The sequence below is a fragment of the Zea mays genome, chromosome 6 (genome assembly GCF_902167145.1).
Source record: "Zea mays cultivar B73 chromosome 6, Zm-B73-REFERENCE-NAM-5.0, whole genome shotgun sequence".
Classification (NCBI taxonomy): Eukaryota; Viridiplantae; Streptophyta; class Magnoliopsida; order Poales; family Poaceae; genus Zea; species Zea mays.
This window is the reverse complement of record NC_050101.1, coordinates 145,631,148-145,649,750: the sequence shown is the minus strand read 5'-3', so window position 1 is coordinate 145,649,750 and position 18,603 is coordinate 145,631,148. Positions and strand designations below refer to the sequence as shown.

At 41.8% G+C, this 18,603-nt stretch overlaps 2 protein-coding genes and 1 long non-coding RNA gene across 4 annotated transcripts; 1 reads left to right on the top strand and 2 right to left on the bottom strand.

Moving 5' to 3' along the window:
* Positions 1 to 330: 330 nt before the first annotated feature.
* LOC103630167 (uncharacterized) lies at positions 331 to 1,214 on the bottom strand. Of its 2 annotated transcripts, none has more exons than XR_554892.2 (3): positions 1,085 to 1,214; positions 845 to 922; positions 331 to 497 (listed from the first exon to the last, which is right to left on the bottom strand). It is a non-coding gene; the product is annotated as an uncharacterized lncRNA (long non-coding RNA). The 2 variants fall into 2 exon arrangements; XR_554891.2 differs by having other exon boundaries at positions 845 to 917; positions 1,085 to 1,213.
* A 3,106-nt stretch (positions 1,215 to 4,320) lies between these two features.
* Positions 4,321 to 5,369, bottom strand: LOC103630166 (uncharacterized). The gene has a single exon (XM_008651248.3). The coding sequence runs from the start codon at positions 5,157 to 5,159 to the stop codon at positions 4,548 to 4,550; it is 612 nt and encodes a 203-aa protein (XP_008649470.1). The 5' UTR covers positions 5,160 to 5,369; the 3' UTR covers positions 4,321 to 4,547.
* A 2,976-nt stretch (positions 5,370 to 8,345) lies between these two features.
* On the top strand, positions 8,346 to 15,201 carry LOC103630165 (phosphoribosylaminoimidazole carboxylase, chloroplastic). The gene is made up of 16 exons (XM_008651246.4): positions 8,346 to 8,744; positions 9,385 to 9,600; positions 9,698 to 9,809; positions 9,916 to 9,978; positions 10,056 to 10,194; positions 10,357 to 10,412; positions 10,886 to 10,959; positions 11,073 to 11,220; positions 11,311 to 11,484; positions 11,648 to 11,735; positions 11,807 to 11,920; positions 12,268 to 12,365; positions 12,446 to 12,563; positions 12,921 to 13,015; positions 13,680 to 13,786; positions 14,634 to 15,201. Exons 1-16 carry the CDS (start codon positions 8,542 to 8,544, stop codon positions 14,731 to 14,733), a joined length of 1,905 nt encoding a protein of 634 aa, XP_008649468.1. The 5' UTR covers positions 8,346 to 8,541; the 3' UTR covers positions 14,734 to 15,201.
* Positions 15,202 to 18,603: the final 3,402 nt, after the last annotated feature.

Sequence of the window (18,603 nt, the reverse complement as noted above, 5' to 3'; positions counted from 1 at the left end):
GCGAGTGCCTCTGGAAATTCCCGAAGGTGGCGAGTTCAAGTTGGAGTCCTCTGGTGCACCGGACACTGTCCGGTGGTGCACCGGACACTGTCCGGTGTACACCGGACAGTCCGGTGCACCCAGACCAGAGGGCCTTCGGTTGCCACTTTGCTCCTTTGTTGAATCCAAAACTTGGTCTTTTTATTGGCTGAGTGTGAACCTTTTACACCTGTATAATCTATACACTTGGGCAAACTAGTTAGTCTAATTGTTTGTGTTGGGCAATTCAACCACCAAAATAATTAGGGACTAGGTGTAAGCCTAATTCCCTTTCAGCTTCAGTACTTTTCTAGAGAAATATAAAAAAACATAAAGCAAAGCAGTACAAAGAGTTACTCGAAGAGTTTGCAGAAAGCCAGTAATCATTAAACACGTACATGTTCAGCAAGAGCAAGGTTTGCCTCAAAGAAGTACTTAATAGTTCCAATATCTTCCCAATAATCATTGAAAAGATAAGCCTGAAATGTCCAAGTCAAGATTTTGGGACAAGATTATGAGGCAGGATTAATACATAACTAAGATGGTGATATGCCTGTATTCAAATTGTGCAAGATTTGCAGCACAACTGTAACTTAGCAAGTGAAGGTGTTGCTGAAAAAGATCTTACATACTAGCATGCATGCCATTTTTTGTCGAATGTTCTGCATGGGGCATGGCATATTAAATTTCCGACTGTTTGTTAGCAAGAATGCAAATAGCAAAGTGATGCGATCCTGTTTTCTTGAACTATGCAACCATGCTTAAACAGTGTAATTACTACTTGGAATCCAATATGTTAAATTCATAGGTACAAGTACGGACGTACCTTTACATCGATTTCTTTTGCTGAAGCAGGAATTATTTCAGAACCAAAATAATTTGCAGTGGGAAAACACCATCTGACCTAACTATGATATAATCTGGCTTAAGGTAAACGAGTAATTGTGCAGTTAACTGAATAGAATATTTGAACATAAAATGGAGGATCCTAATTCCCTTTTGCCTAGATAATCACATAGATAGTTTAATGAAACTCTGTGAGCTCCAGTAAGTTGAATTGACACACCTTAGAAGGTTTAGGAGTATGTCTTTCTTAAAAATATAGATCCCCATTGAAGCTATATAAGGTTTGTTTTCTGCTTCCTCCTTTGATAAGCCAAGCATTGTGGTGTCACCTCTGTTCCTTAGAGTTTTGTTTCCTGTGTAGCGTGCCATATTAGCAATTTTGTCGTTGCGCTCTTGTTTATTCGGATTTCGTAGTTCGAGAGATGAACGATGCAATTTAAGCGTCATCAGAAACATGTTCCGGTTCCCCCAATATGCAAGTAATATGTACGTCAGGTGTGTTCAGATTCTCTATGCAACTAACCCATCGACCGAGCTCTTTTTTCTACTTATGTTGTTGAAGTAGTGTTTTCTTGGCAGATGTTCGCCTTTGGGACATTGCTCCGAGGTACTATGTAATGCAATGCAACTAATGTTCATATTATGTTTCATTTCTCCCCCATTAGAAACAGTAGCCTATATTTATATAATAACACTGGACATTCTCATAGGTGAATGAAGAACTAAATTTCTTGTATGTGCTGCAACACAATTTGTGCAATAGATTCAGCTCAAAAGTCGATACAATAACAAAATTGGTGTTTTTATATGTTCTTCAACATTTTTTTCTTTACGTTGAATTTAGACAACTATGAAAACTGAAAATGTAATTTGTTGGAATATTAATTTAATGATTATTTTTCTGAACACACAATGTTTGTAGATTGTCTGTTTATATGAAGGTAGCAGAACTCTGCTGAAATCCTGCTGCCAGTTTTACAAATATATTCAGTTTAGTCTGTTTGCTGAAACACACCAATCTAATCCTGCTATCCAGTTTTGCTGAAATAATGTGAGCCAGTTTTGCTAGAATCCTGATGTCCAGTTTTGCCATGTCCTTACAATTACACCATAAAGTGGAAAATCAGCAACCAGATCAAGAGTACAGATTTTTGTGTACCTGGATGAGACCCTTCACTCGCCAAACGTTATGTTTGAGAACCACAATACGCGGATCATCAAGATGTGATGACTGCAGCTCTTGTCTAACTTCTTCATAGCATGCATTGTGCTCCGCTGACAACTGCGTGGCCAGAACCTCTCTAGTTGCCTTAACAAGCCTTCCAAGAACTGCACGCGAGTCGCCCAGGTTTGCAACATAGAGAGTCCCAGCACAGATTACACCAACAAGGCAACAGGAGCCAACTGATGCAATTTGAGGCTTGAAAGACCATTCCTTGATGACTAGAGAAAGAAAGCCCTCAGTTTCTTGGAAAGCTTTTCGGATCACGTCTGCTGACATGGAATTGTGCTCAGTTGCAAACCCTGGAAAAGAAAGATAGTTTTAATACATTGACAGATTAAGAAAACTAAGAATAAGTAATGTAAAAAAACAAAGAGCAAAGATGACTTGAGTTCATTCCCATGGAAGGCAATGCATCGGATATTGGAGAAATTTGACGATGATGGATGTAATAGGATAGCTATCTTTTGTTGGCTACCCCAGCTTTGGTTCTGTAAAACCTTTAATTGCTTTCGATAAAAGCAGAGATCTTTAAAAAAGAATAAGTAATGTAACACACAAGACAGAATCAGAACCAAGCTACATAATTAAATAAAATTGTCTCTTTTTTTCTGGGATAACCTTAATACAACTCCAACTGCCATCCAATATCCGATCATCAGATCTGCCAAACCAACTATCATTTCTATTCTGAAGGCAATAAGTACAAATGCACTTTTTGAGATACGGTCGGCATCATTATCATGCTAACAATTATAGAAATGTGACCCATAATCAAAGCAGCACAAAAAAAGAAGTTGGGACTTGATCATCATTGCTAACTGGATACTTAGTTTCTATCTATATAAAATAGTTGAATCATCATAACCAATTTATATAAAATAGTTGAATCATCATAACCAACTCATTGTGCCAGCGTTAGTTCAGTTAGTGGCTATTTTTTCCGGGTAGAGTATCAGGCATCCACACAAATGCATCTATTTGTAATAGAGATGAAGCTCACACTTCTAAACAGATGGTTCTCCAGGTATAATTCAAAGAAAAATAGCCACTAACTGGATCTTTGTATGAGAGGTGATTTACATATTTAATGTGTGAATTTCATGTCTATGCAGGACCTGCCCCTTATCAACTTCAAAAAGGTTTCTTTTTCTTCGCTTAATTAAGAGGAACGATCAAATAAATTTTTTTATTGGATATTCTGATGTTAAACTTTTTGACTGTCCAGCGCTTAGAAAGACGTTTTCAGCTGAAAAGAAGAAAAGTAAAATCCGGAAGGCATGGGATGGAACTAAAGTCATTTATAATGTTGCTTCATGGGGTGCCACTGCTGTTGGGTAAGTTTTATAATCGCACTAACCTTGGACAATAATATTTTCTGAAAGAATTATCTTCCCACAAAATAATCACCAAGTTGAATAGGGGTCTGCTAGCTTGCCCCCCCCCTAATCTCTATATAGCGCTACGCTAACTATTTGAGTAATTCGTCGTGCAGGTCTACAATAATCGAGCATTACTTACGGTCGCAACTACAACGTTTCAGACTTCCTGCCGTGTGATATCCAAGTTCCTTTGAATATTGTGTCAACTACTAGGGCATGTTAGAATTGCTTGCGTGTGTGCTTTTCCATTGTTCAGGAAGCATAAAGCTTGAGACCATTTGTTTATTCTATGCTGATGAGTTCGACTGCTAATTAGCAGGACCTTCCGGTCAAAAGCAGTATGTGTATTGAATAACTGTAAATATTGTCTTGATTTGAACAAACTTGTTTTCTGTGCTAGAACTTTATTTCACGAACTTCATATGATAGACCCTACTGTAGAGTATTTTTTCTCTTCTCATTTCACATTATTGTTATCACTTCTCTTTCAACGAGAATTTTCTTTCTTATTTTTTTTTATTTTATTTTATGTAGAAGTGTAGAACCATATAGTCTCTTTGGCTAATTTAATGTGGTTTTGTTATCTGGAAATCTTGACTAATATATTTATCACATCTTTAAAAGTGGTATTTTGAATTATTAGATCGACATGTTTTAACAACTGAGTGGGGTATTTTATCTACTATCTTTACTACTATAATGCACTACTTTTAATAGTTCCAGTCGTTGTTTTTGTGCGTCGCGCCCCCACCCGCTCGCTCGTTCTCCACGCTTCGCTATCCAGGAGCGTCCGCCCGCTCTCTGACATCCACAAACACTATCCTTTGAGCATTACATATCTTTTTGAACTGATTTAGTTGTGCATTACTATTTTATTCAATATTTTGTATGCCGTCGTAACGCACGGCACGGGCACTTACCTAGTACATATATAAGATACATGCCCATTGCCCATCCATGCCGAGGCCTTTCAGTCTCATGCATGCACGCAGATGCACCGAGATGCAGCGCTCCAACTCCAAGCTAGCAACCATGGATCGAAGAAGGCCAGTGTCGGTGTGGTCCTCTCATCTAGCTCGTCAGTTGAAGTCCTTGGTTATGGCGGGGATGCAGCTGGAGCTCCTGGCGAGCGCGGCGGCGGCGGCGGGGCGGGCGCCGCGGTCCCGGACCCGGGGGCTGTCGCACCTGGCGCCCCGCTTCCTGAGGATCTGCCGCATGGCCTCCGTCTGCAGGAGCACGGGGTTGGCGCGACCCAAGCGGTTGAACCGCCCGCACACGGCCATGTGCGCCGCGAGCGCGGCCTCCGTCGTCGCGCGGCCGCCCTCGGCCTCGGCGCTGACGGCCGCCGCGCACAGCCCGCAAACCCAGCGCCCGCAGTAGCGGTCGCGGACGCGGCGCACGTACTGGGGCGTGCACTCCTCCTGCATGCCGCAGCACTCGCACCGCGCCAGCTCCTCCTCCTCCTCCGTCTGCTGCTGCTGCTGCTGCTCCGCGATTGCCGGCAGCTGCTGCAGCTTGGCGGCGTCGGCGTCGGCGGGCGTGGCGGCCTGCTTCTTGCTGTCCCTGGCCAGCTCCAGGGCCAGGTCGGACATGGCGCGCTGCAGCCCCTCAATCGAGATCCTCCTCGGCTTCGCCGACTGCTTCTTCGGTGCCGGCGCCTGTGCGGCCGCTGCGTCTCTAGTAGGCGCCATGAAGAATCGAATTAACCAAAGAGTTGGTGAACGGACTCTCTGCTGTATCGATCTGTTGTTGTATCGCTACAGGGAAAGAACAGCTAGCTAATGGGAACTCTAGCTTTGGTACTAAAACTAAGAGCTGATTGAGTGAAAGATGATGACAACAATTCTATGTTGTTGTTTTTTTGGTATCTAGCAATTCATCAACTCGATCTTTGCTTGAATGTGGAGTGTGTGGTAACGCACAGGAGGTACTTTATATACACAGTGTGGTGTGGTGTCCCTGGGCCGGTGCATGCAGTTTGGAAAAAGTGTAGTGTAGATTAATTAGTGGTGCAGATGCGTCGTTAGCTCGTGACATGATGCGTCCACGGAGATGGAGGGGAGCTGGAAAAGCAAGGGGAGGGGAGGGCCCGAAAGCCCTAGATCACTCCAGATCTGCGGCTGGGATCAAATTAAACCGTCGGCTGGCTTGGCTGGTTCCGGATCGGACGTGTTTCGCTGTGTCCACGCCAGCGTGCCTTGCATGCTCGTGAGCGTCCATCTCCATGCATGAGGAGCAACAGTATTGCTGCTGATCTGATCGATCAGTTGCTGTGTGTGGGTGGGGTGGTCTTAATCTGTACGTTGAAGTAATTTAGTATGGACATATATATTGAAGTGAGATGGTTACATATTGTTTCCCCCCTTAGGCCATGCATGTTCGTTTGCATTGAGAAATAGAGGGGATTTTGATCCCCTCCTATTGAATTTTGAATAGCAAGGGATTTATTCCCCTCAATTCCTCTCATTCCACCTCTAACCGAACAAGCCTTTAAGGTTTATTTCATTGCGTTTGTATCGATAGGGGACCGAAGGGATTAAATCATTCTAAAAAATAAATAGAAATAGATTTAATCCCGCTCAATCCCATTTGATTTATATTAGGCTTTGTTCGATAGCGTCTAGATCGAATGTGATTAAATCTCTTTCTAATCAAAATTAAATAGAAGGAGATTGAATCCCTCTCGTAACTAGTTTGAGAGAAAAGAGATCTAAACTTAATATCTTATTCAAATGTTACTTAATACTGTGAAATGAGAGGGACCCCGAGGGGATCTGACTTTCCAAACTAACTTCAATCCCTTAAGAGAGGGCATGTTCGGTTGCGAAGGGATTGAAGGAGATTGAAGAAAGAAAAAAAATCTCTTCCTAATTAAAATTGAATATAGATAGATCTAATATCTCTCAATCCCTGTGTAACCGAGCCTAAGTTGGAGAATGTGCGTGTGTAGTGATATTACCACGTTGGAGATTTCTTTTGCAAAGGTATTAACTGACAGTACGTGTTTAGTTAGATGAAAATCCAACCGGTGAGCGAGCATCGAACTAACTAAGCGCATGCGATTTATTACATTTGGATGGCGTGCCAACGTGCGGTGAAAGTTGGGTGATGGATGGGACGAGTCACGAGCTACGTCTCTGGTGGTACGTGCCAATGTAAACTGTAATATTTTCCTACGTGACAAAGCACATCGGCCAGGTTAATTAACATTGATAAACGAGGCACAAGGGAAAAAGGAAAGGTGGCTTCTCGAGATCAAGGCATCAAGCACGGGCGCTGCTGCTGTGTCCATATACCGTAGCGTAGCACTGTCCAAGTGCAACGAGATCCACAAGCTTCTTCCTGCTGGTGACTCGGCGGCGGCGCTACCGCAAGTTCTCGGAACCGCATCATTGCGTGAAAAGGACGGAGACGGAGACGGAGCGGTGGCCGGGGCCAGGCCAGGGTCGGTCACGGGATGTGTTGTTTGGGCGACGCCGGCACATCCGTCGTCCGTCCCATGCGCGCGGATGATTGCGGGGCTGTGGTATGTGGATGTGCTGTGCCCGCGCAACGCAACACACCTCCGGCCATCCCAGTCCCATGCGCGCGTCGTGCTCTTCCTCCTCGTGTTTAGTTCGGCTGGATTCTAGCTCAGCTTCTCGGAGAAGGCTCTCTACGGCCACGTTATTTGCACGTCAAGTCGAAAGCAGGGTTAGCAATAGGTTAGGGTTGGATCGGGTCGAGAAAAATCTGCCCCCGAGCGCACGTAAGGATGTGTTTGGTTTGAAATCAAAGTGGGATGAGGCGGTTACGACACCGTCTTCTTGATTTTTTGGACCACACCGCCATCAAAAACTATTTCAAGGTTTACCACGCCGCCCTTTTTCATCCCTGTATGTGCATCAAACCAAACACACCCTAAAAGTAGAAATAACAATAGATCAGAACTGGATCGGGTGAAGAAAACCTGCCCGTGAGAGCACCCGTAAAGACTACGGAAATCCACCCCTGCCATTCCAAACCTGCACCCGAACCCGTCGAGTTTTCGGGTGGATTTTGAATCACCCGGGTTTTTACTGATTGTACGCTTTTAAACAATAACTTAGCAATAAGCAATTAAGTAGCAATAATAGTTGAGTTATATGTACGGATTTTAAACCTTTTCACATTGAGCAGCAAATAAACATTCATAAATCATTGGACAAGCTACTTATACAAAATAATTACTATTGTATCTTATTTTTTTTTATGCAAAACAAAGAATAAACCAAATTTCGGGTCGGTGCGGGTCACTCGCGGGTTGGAATAGAAACCTACACCCACACCCGCGAAACTTCGGGTGTAACACCCTAAATCTCGGGGTACAAAAAATTCTTTACCCTGTACTCAAAATTCAGGTGTTACCCGTCCATTTATTCACTTTTCTTTTTCCTTTATCACAAAACGGTAGAGAATTATTTTGGTTCTATGTTAGTAGGAGCTATAGAAGTGTCATGATCGTTGCATTCACGCTGCTGCATAGTGTTTTCAAGTGCAAAAGGTGTTTGAATCATGTTAATATGTCTTGCAGAAGTCGTCCGTAAAATTTCATATTTTTATGAATATTTTTTCTATATTTAGAAATTCAAAATCTATTTATTTAAGATAATTAAAAACATTTTCAAAAGTTTTAAATATGTTTCTTGAGTTTATTGGTTGCCAAATCATGTCTATGAATTTTCTTATATTTTTTGGAGCCTTCGAGATTAAGTAAGGCCTTTTCTTTAGATTGTGAGGACTGAGGGTTACAAATATTCTAGTTTGCGTACAAATTTTTTCAGTACTTAAGGAAAGATATTTAATTATGACTAGAGTACGAAAAGGGAATTTAAGGCGGGAAATCGTTGAAGAAGGCCTGGTAGGGTTTTTTAACAGCCCATTGCATAGCCTATCGAGCGACGCCCCACGCTCAAAAAGCACAAATCGCTTCCCGCGCCGCCGCCGCGCCGCCGACCGGCGCTCCTCACCTCTCCCGCCGCACCCATCGTCTCCCGTTCCCGGCTAAACCCTGCTTGAGCCCTAGACACCGCCCGCCTCCGGGAGGTAGAGAGCATGCACGCCAGGTTCCTCAGCGCGCCGTCCCCTGCCTCCGCCGCCCCCTCCCCGTACGTTCGCTTGGCCTTCACGGGCGCCCGCCCGCGCCGCGCGTGTTGGAAGCCGCGAGGCCCCGCGTCCGCGTCCGCGCCGCCGCCTCGGCCTCTCCACTCGCTGTGCGCCCGGGCCTCCATGCAGCCCGCCTCTCCCGCGCACGACGGGTGAGCACCGAGTGGAGTCTCTACCCGTGTGATTGGTTCTCTTCCCTGTCGATCCTGGCTCACGCTAGTCAGCCAGGCTATAGGTGGCCTGGTTTCATCTATGCAATTGTTCAATGTTTGGTTACTTGATTTAATTTAGCCTGGCTACTATGAGACATTGTTTGGTTGCTTGTATCAAAACATGAACCAAAGAAAAATTTACAAATAAATCTTCAAATTTTATACAACATATATGATCTAGTTTTGTCCGAAAAAATATCAAAAATACAAATACGAAATCGGTTCAGTGATTAAATCTTTTAATTGGAAAATATAATTAAAAAACAAACTAAACAATCTTTTAGTAGAACGTGTCGCTGCATCCCACTGTCCTGGCCGCGCGCAGATGCTCAGATTGGGCATCGCCAGCCGGCCTGGCTCAGGCCTCCTATTTGCATCTATGTAGCCTGACTTAGTAGAGATATCAACCAAACTAACTATGTTTTAAAGATCCGCGGCTGCAGCTTCTGCACTCAGCCACCCAACCAAACACACGGTACGTGCCCTATCCTACCAATTCGCGCCGATCACGATGGCCAGGGCGTGTGATAGTCCGTCCGTTCCTGCGTCTGATGGATGCTTGGGCTGTGCTGTGTTCCAGGCATGGTGGTCCGCCGGTGCACGGCGTCTCCAACACCGTCATCGGGGTCCTGGGGGGCGGTCAGCTCGGGAAGATGCTCTGCCATGCAGCGAGTCAGATGGGGATTAGAATTGTCATCCTCGACCCTCTTCCCGGCTGCCCCGCGAGCTCGGTTTGCGATGAGCACGTCATTGGGAGCTTCAATGATGAGGACACGGTCCGGGAGTTCGCCAAGAGGTAGCCTGAGTTGCAATCCTTTTACGATTGTTTGGAGGCCTTATATATGCAATGCCCGTCGGCTGCTCTCGTTCATTTTTTTGAGTTTTGTTATTAGGTGTGGGGTCCTAACAGTGGAGATTGAGCATGTTGATGTCACCACACTGGAGAAACTGGAAAAACAGGGCGTTGACTGCGAGCCTAACGCCTCCACAATCATGATTATTCAGGTAAGCTGATCACTGCTACTTATTCTTCTGATTTTGTTACGCCAATTATAACACTTTAACAAATTGTCTCACTGATAGTTTGTTGTGTATCGGTAATCAATTGCAGGACAAGTACAGGCAGAAAAAGCATTTCTCAAGATGCGAGATCCCATTGCCTGACTTCATGGAAGTAATGCCCAAACTTCTAACCTATGAGCTAGTATTGTATCTTACGTGTATACACAATGTAATAGTTCTGATTTACAGGTAGATACTTTACGCAGTATAGAGGAGGCTGGAGAAAAGTTTGGCTATCCCCTAATGGTCAAAAGCAAGAGATTAGCATATGATGGTCGAGGAAATGCTGTAGCCAAGAACAAAGAGGAGCTACCTTCTGTTGTTGCTTGTAAGTAGATTGGAAAGTGATTTAAATTCTCTCTTTAAATTCTTAAAATCACATGTTTTTATGCTGATTGTTCATTTTTCTCTGAAAATTAGCTTGTAAGTAGATAAAACTATTCGGAGGTTCATATTTTTGAATCTAGTGTTTTCTCCATTCTTCGTGCAGCACTAGGTGGGTTTGAGCGGGGCTTGTATGTTGAGAGATGGACTCCTTTCGTAAAGGTTAGTTAAAATTCAGTTTAGTATGCATGTACTGAATGACTTTTCTTAGTCTGTTAAATTTAAGTTCAAATCCTGTGGTTTATTGTCTTCTTATTTTTTCATTTTTATTTTTTGCGTCAACTTTATGCTCAATAAATTGATGTTTTAGGCACAACATAATTTTTTTCCTCATAATTATTTTGTAAATTATGCTAGCGGCCTGCTATCTATCTGTCAATTATTCTTGATGCCTATGTTCATGATATTTTCATGTAGCTGATATGTATATAGGATGTGTTTTGCATGTTGACTAGAATTATTTGCTTTTCGTTGAAAAAAAGCAGTCTATAGGGTATCCTGGCTGTATGTGGTATAATACCTTCTCTTAATAATGGTCCTATCCAACAACAATTTTCGTTATATTATTAGGACTTTTTAGGTACTTATTTTAATTACAGTCACAATTTATTTTATTTTCTATCTTTTTTATTTAGGAGCTTTCTGTAATCGTGGCAAGGAGCAGAGACAACTCTACTGTCTGCTATCCTGTTGTGGAAACAGTTCACAAGTAAGACTGTTTTTTAATGATAAGTTGTTATTTATTTTTGTTTATTATTTGAACTACATTTTTCTCTGTACTTTTAAATTTCGAAAACAGAAATAATGTGTGTGAACCTTCAGGGAAAATATATGCCATGTTGTTGAAGCTCCTGCTGATGTATCTAACAAAATAAAGAAGTTAGCTACTAGCGTGGCTGAAAAAGCTATTAAATCATTAGAAGGAGCTGGTGTCTTTGCTGTAGAGTTGTTTTTAACAGAAGATGATCAGGTTTGTTTTGGACTATCTACATATTTTTTCAAAATCTATTCCTCCTGTAGTGGTGTTTACATCATTATCCTTGTGTTGTTCTTTCTCTAGGTTTTATTGAATGAGGTAGCCCCTAGGCCTCACAATAGTGGACATCACACAATAGAGTCATGCTACACCTCACAATATGAGCAGCATATACGCGCTATTCTTGGCCTTCCTCTTGGTGATCCCTCAATGAAAGCACCTGCAGCAATAATGTACAACATCCTGGGCGAGGATGAGGTAATGAATGCTGTTTTCTTCTGTGCTTATGATTACATTTTGAATATACTGTATGCAATAATAGGCTGATGGTCGGGTTTTGTTGGCGTGCCTCCATGTTTATATTTTAGTTATTGTAGTAATTCAGTTAGAGTTTAATATATCAGACTTGATTGTGCTGTAGGGTGAAGCAGGGTTCTTTCTGGCTCATCAGCTTATCAGTAGGGCACTAACCATTCCAGGCACATCGGTCCATTGGTACGCAAAGCCAGGTTAGCTTACTCCATGCAAAACATTCTTGCTTCCTTGTGTTAGAAAATATCATTCAGATTTTTTTTTCCAGAGATGCGGAAGCAAAGGAAGATGGGTCATATTACAATTGTGGGGCCTTCTAAGATAAGTGTAAAATCACGCTTGGACAACTTGCTGCAAAGAAACTCGTCTGATCCCAAGGAAGGTATTGATTCACTATTAAATATTATCAGAATTTGTTTGGATCAATGCCCATGCTTGCAGCAAATCTTTTGGTCGCTCTGAATCGTATATAACAGTTCATTGCTATCGTTTTATATGTCCTAGCTTGGTAGGGATTGAAAGGCTTCATTTTGTTGTTCTTGTCATCATCATCACTACTTTGTTGATGGTTGTGGTGGGCAATGCTAATTTCTTTACAATTTACATCTGTCACTATGAAACTATTCACGCTTTTGACCTGATTTCACATCTTTATTTGAAACAACACTTATTTTTTTTCCGTTTCAGTTGATTTGTGGATATACTGAAATGATGTAATCTTTGCTGCAGTTAGCCCTCGTGTTGCTATTATAATGGGGTCCCAATCTGATCTTCCTGTGATGAAAGATGCTGAGAGGGTTTTGAAAGAGTTCGACATACCTTGTGAGGTTTGATATCTGAAACCTCTGCTCACGTGCCAAGTCAAGCTTGAGAAGAGTGTAACATTGTGAATGCCTAATTTTTTCAGCTAACTATTGTTTCTGCACATCGTACACCAGAGCGGATGTATGATTATGCGAAGTCTGCTAAAGACAGGGGTTTCGAGGTCATAATTGCAGGTGCAGGCGGAGCAGCTCATTTACCAGGCAAGTATAAAAATACACAAATATTATGTTTCAAAGTAAATTTCAAGTCATGTTGCGTGCGTATTAGGTGCACTTATATTTTATCGACATTGAAGTAATTTAGTTTTTAGAAGCATTTTAGTTTTTAGGATTTAACACTCTACTTCATTTTCATGATGTAGCCTCATTGTTTTCTATCCCACCACCACTAAGTTTAGTTTATGTAGTGTGATGCTGAACATAGCAGTGTTTCTGGATGAAATAGGTTTACCTTTAAACTGCTGACCAGATTCGTATATTTATTTAAAGTTTATGGAACACAAACACCTAATAAATTTTGGTTTTTAATTAAGGATAACACACTTTTGTTTATTGCAGGGATGGTGGCTTCATTGACTCCTCTTCCTGTAATCGGAGTTCCCATTAAGACTTCAACACTATCAGGATTTGATTCCCTCCTATCTATTGTGCAAGTTAGTGTTCTAAGAATTCTGTTATTCAAAAATCAGATTGTAGTATAACCACATTTGTTAATAATTCTAGCAGTTCTTTGATGGCTAGTGCTTCTCTTATATTTACGATTCCTTGCATTTGCTTTATTTGTTGCCTGAATTTTCCCCTCTGAAAGATGACATTAATGGTTTCAGTTTCTGCGTTTTCATTGCTCATTACATGAACGAATTTCTTTTATCAGTGCAAGCATAGAGTGTTTTAGTGGCAGTTGCATTCTAGAACAATTTTTGCTAGGCGTTCCCATTGTGATGACATGGATTTTTCAAGCTTGATACTTTCTTTGGTAAGCAGCATGTTAGAACTGTACAAATCTTCTGTTACCTCACTGTTGAGTGAGATGTTTTGAAGCTTCCACTTAGGCACCTATGTGGTCTCACTGGCACATCTTACACCTTTCAGCCAATACAAGAATGATAATCACCTCACAGTGTAGGCACAGCAACCACAATGCACGTTTTGCTATTGAACAGCGTTGCAGAGCACCCACAGAAATGAAATGTCCACCAATTAGCTCTAGAAGAATTCATCATGCCATCATCAATGCATGCATGACCGCCCGTTGTTTTCGCCACTGATCTCTTATGGATGAAGTTAATTGTTGTATTGATAATCTTACCCTTGCAGATGCCAAAAGGTATTCCTGTTGCGACTGTTGCTATCGGGATTGCAGAAAATGCAGGTTTGCTGGCAGCTAGGATTCTGGCTGCAAGAGATCCTGAGCTCCAGGACAGGTATGGTTCTTTGCTAGTGTTACTTTTGCATTCAAATTCTTAGTTCTGAACGGGGCAAGGGCAACTGTTTGCCATAGTAATTTCTCCCTTAGATCTTGTTCGGTTGCATGAGAATCGTAGGAGATTGAGGGCTTGTTCGGTTAGGGGTGGATTGAGGAGGATTGGCCTAACCGAACAAGCCCAGAGAGAGATTAAATCATCTTCTGTTTAATTTTGACTAGCAAGGGATTTAATCCCTTTCAATCCACTCCTAACTGAATATGTCCTTAGGACCTGTTCGTTTCCTTCCCAGTCCATGTGGATTGGACGGGAGAGAGTGGGGTTTTAATCCCTAGCAAGTCAAAATTCTTCCTAAATTTTCCCTAATCTCATCCAATCCCCATGGAATGGGAGAATAACCGAATAAGGCCTAAGGGAAATTTGCATTGCGGCGTTGAGAGCCTGTTTTGGATCGGTCTTGAATACCCCCCTACCCCCTCCAAATCATGTACCACTCTCCCTATAGAATTTCGAAAGCCTCACTTAAGTCACTTGTGGTTTCCCATTGATTACCTGTATGGCTGGTTTATCTAGGAACAAGCTAATAAATGAAGGCATAGGCCGATTTGTTGTATTGTTTTCTTTACAAGAACAAATACTGTGTCTTTATTCAGATAGAACATTGAACTCGCTCGAAATTAGCCGTATGTTATATGGCGTAAGTTGCCAATGTTTAATATCTTTAAGAATCTGCCTTTGCAGTTTAACCTTCCATAGCTGCTTCATGTTCATAAAGCGCGTAGCAGTCATATCTCTATCAATTTTCCAGGCCGTCACACTGTATTGTTGTGGCATTTTATTCTTGCAGGGTAACTAAGTACCAGGATGATCTGAGGGACATGGTTTTGGAGACAGCAGAAAGGCTGGAGGACCAAGGCCCGGAGGAATTTCTGAAGGGAATGGATTGACCCCTTTTGAAGCCCTGGCTCTGGGGCCTGGGAGGAATACGAATATATGGGTCGGCGATAACTCAGTCCACTCGATTATGGTTTAAGATCGGGAGTCATCAAAAAGATACTTTAAGGACTAGTTCCGGAGCTACAAAACCTGAGGGGATTGGGGGCTAGAATCTCCGTGACTCTTAGAGCTGTTTTGATGACCAAGAATCACGAAGGGATCCATAGGCTTGGCTGCCTTATTCAGTGATTTTAGCCTCTCTAATCCCATGCGGTTTTGTGGTTTTCAAACTAGCACTAATAGGCTTGGCTGCACTCGATTTTCCTTACAATTCTTTTTTGATAATTGTGCTATCTTAACCCATCGCAACATGTCCTTTTCCCCTTCTAATATAGGGTATGAATTGGGTTTAGAGGGGAAAAAAGAACGGGAGTAAACGTTGTACGTACGAAAAGTAAAACGGTTGCCTGGATTTTTCAGCCGCACAAGGTGCTTTGAGTCAAGTAGTTTTACATATTCCCTCCGTAAAGTGTTGTTTTAGCATTCATCGATTTAGGTGTGGGGTCCTATTACTAGGCTCCACAGTAGCCTGCAGACTATTCAGCTCTCTTGTTTGCTAAAAAAAATAGCACCGGTGAAGAGGCGGAGCGCCGCGTGTCCTGAGCGCGAGGCCCCTCCCCTTGCCCTGTAGCACATATGGCGGCTACAGGGCGCCCGCTATAGCCCAGCGGCGCCCTCTGCCAGGCTCCCTGCGCGGGGAAAGTCAGCGTCAGGCTATCCACAACGGTTCTTTCTAAATTTTTCTCCCTATATCACTTTTTTGCGTCACATCATCAACATTTTACTCTCTATTTTTTCATCTCCCGCAGCGGTTTCCCCTAAATACTCCCTCTATACCACACTACAACTATAAATATCATTTTCTATATTTACTATCATTTTTTTATCTACTAACAATTACTCGTGGACCCACATCACAGTGTCGTAGGGGATGAATAGTGAATCCTTGGATTGAGGGGAGAGAGAAGGGGACCGCGCTGTGGGGAGCCCCGTAGAGAGCCGCGCTGCGGGCTGCCGCGTGCTCCTGTAGCCGCCATGCAAGGGGAGGGGGCGAGGGCGTGGCAGCCGCTGCGGGCAGTCTCAGTACGCCACAGCCCGTGTCAGTCTGCATGCTATTCTAAACACTATTCGCGTATTTAATAGTTAAAGAAAAAATTATAATAGATGATGAATAGGGTTGGATAATGATATTTTATATTTGTAGTGGGGTATAGGGGAAGATTTTAGAGGGAACCGCTGCTGGAGATGAAAAAGTAGGAGATTAAATGTTGATGATGTGACATAAAAAATTGATATAGAAGGAAAAATTTAGGGGTAACTGCTGCAGACAATCTGAGACAGCCGCTGCGCTCTCACCCCTCTACGGCGGCTGCACTAGCACGCGGACGCCTGCAGCGTGGCCCCCTATAGCGTCCTCCACGTGCTCACTCCCTTCTCTCCAGCTGTGGCGTACGCGTAGCCATCTCCTTGCACTGTTTACGTGGATCCGTCTCTAATTATTAGTAGAAAAAAAATTAATAGTGAATGAAAAGTATGTATAAAAAATAATATTTTATAGCTGTAATGAGATATAGAGAAAGAATTTAGAAAAAATCGTTGCTTGAGTTGAAGAAGTAGGAGTTAAAATGTTAACTATGTAACGTAAAAAAGTGATATAGAGAGATAATTTAGAGGGAACCGCTATAGATAGTGTATGCGGCGTCTAGCCATAGATGGCGGCATACATGTAACATGCAAGTCTCTTTGATGGTAAAGAATAACCGAAACGAACCAGATTTCCAAACTAGAAATTTCTAAACGCATTCTAGATTATCTTGACTACAATTAATTTCAACTGATTATAGAATCACATAACATCAGAATATATAAATAAAAAATACACTATAATGTCTTGGATATAACCTTACAAGTATAAGGAGTAAAATGTGTACATTAGAAATTTAGAGATCCGGATGATAAATTTTATAAATTTATGGTTTTGGATGTGTATCTTAAGAGTTTAGGAATCAGAATGATACAACTACAAGTTTAGGAACTATAGTGTATTTTACTCATTATCTAACCTTTGTGGTGCAACTACATGTTAGCTAGCTGATAGCTGACGCGTGCCTCAAAGAAAACCACACGTCGTTGCGACTCCGCGGCAGCACCTAGCCAGATGGCTCCAACCACATTGCCGCTCCTACAGAGTGCTCCGACGTCTTGTGCCTTGACCGTATATACATCAGGAAATAAGTGCAATAACTTAATTGGTTGGTTCAGCGGTCTTTAAACTTAACATACCGTATCATTTGGATTTCTGGACTCTTAAAACCTAGGAAATAAGTGCAATAACTTAATTGGTTGATTCGTCCAAAACTGAGTTTGCTTAAACTAGATATTAACATGACGTGTCACGTAGGAGTGCATTAATAAAAGCTCGGAACAACCCAAGTAACACAATATGTTAAATTCGGAGATCTAAATAATACAATATATCAGTTTGAAGACCGAAGTAACTTCAACATAGCATTGCATCATATCAACATCTGGTTGGAGCAAACCTGTTTTTGAATGAACTAGCCAAGTTTAGAGTCATTACCATCCCAATACGGGCTTGTTTGGGTAATCTTTGATTGGAGTGGAGGTTGAGGTGGTATAAGGTGTATTGAAGTGTAATATGAACTAATTTCCCTTTTAATCTCTAAAATACACTTCAATCTACTTCAATCCCTTTTTATCTAAACAAGGCCTACAGGAGGGATTTCAGCTAGCTGCTGGCTGCCGTGAAGTATTGCCATGCGTTGCGTTGCCCAGGTGCACATGTTATTATGTGGGGTGGTGTGGACACAACTTTACAGTAACACATGCACATCTCCCGGCCGGCCGTAGCATGCACGAGGGCATCGTGCATGCGTTGCTGCTTGCTAGCTCCATTTGGGTACTTCATTTACTCTCCGATGACGACTCGTTGATGTTTTATTTCTTGTCGCTGATTGATCGTTAATTGGGAAAGAGGTACCGATGGAAGAGCCGGTGGCTAGCTAGCTAGTGCATTCAGTTATTATCTCTTATCCATCTCGTGCAGATTAATAAGGTAGATCATTTTCAATCTTTATTTTTTTTGCTATAGTTCTAAGAAAAAAATGCTCCAACATCTGTTGTTTTACATGTCGTATTAACCTTGTTCTAAGTCAAATGTTTATATCTTTGGCTATCAATTTCAAAAGGTTTATATAAGTTCATGCATAAGATTTTTGTTTTAGATTCACTATGAGAAATCCTTTTATAATCTATAATCTATACATTATAACTTTATACAAAATTTAAAAAGGATTATTAAAGACAATAATATTTAACTTAAGGCCTATTTGGTTTTAGGGACTAAAAAATACCATAAATTGCCAAACAATGGGACTAAAGGAGAGGCTAAACTGCTCTAGTCCGTAATCTCTCAAGAGATGACTAAAAGAGACTAAACCATATTGATTCTACCTGTTGCCCTTTCTCCTTTCTTTATTTCCTTTGCCACGTGAGAAGGGTAGTGGTGAAAGAATGGTAAAGTGTATTTTGCTCTTCTTACAACAAGTCATTTAATGAGTTCTAAACACTTTTAGTCCATTAAACTAAACATAATAGTAATTAAACTTTAGTCCTAGGACTAAAAGGAACCAAACAGGTCCTTAGACCATTCTTAGTGATAATTTTCGATGCTACCACATCAAATTTAAACTAGATAACCGTGTATGACTCTATCATCTCCCATAAAACTCTCTATATCTCTTCTTTTAATTGCACTGCCATGTCACCAAGTATGATGATATGCCATCGTATTTAATGGA

Excerpts from the sequence above, each read along its gene's own strand:
- LOC103630166 (XM_008651248.3), bottom strand. The coding sequence starts at position 5,159 with ATGGCGCCTACTAGAGACGCAGCGGCCGCACAGGCGCCGGCACCGAAG.
- LOC103630165 (XM_008651246.4), top strand. The coding sequence starts at position 8,542 with ATGCACGCCAGGTTCCTCAGCGCGCCGTCCCCTGCCTCCGCCGCCCCC. Across the intron at positions 10,960-11,072 it reads GTTGTGGAAACAGTTCACAA|GGAAAATATATGCCATGTTG; the intron begins GTAAGACTGTTT and ends GTGAACCTTCAG. Across the intron at positions 11,921-12,267 it reads CTCGTCTGATCCCAAGGAAG|TTAGCCCTCGTGTTGCTATT; the intron begins GTATTGATTCAC and ends TCTTTGCTGCAG.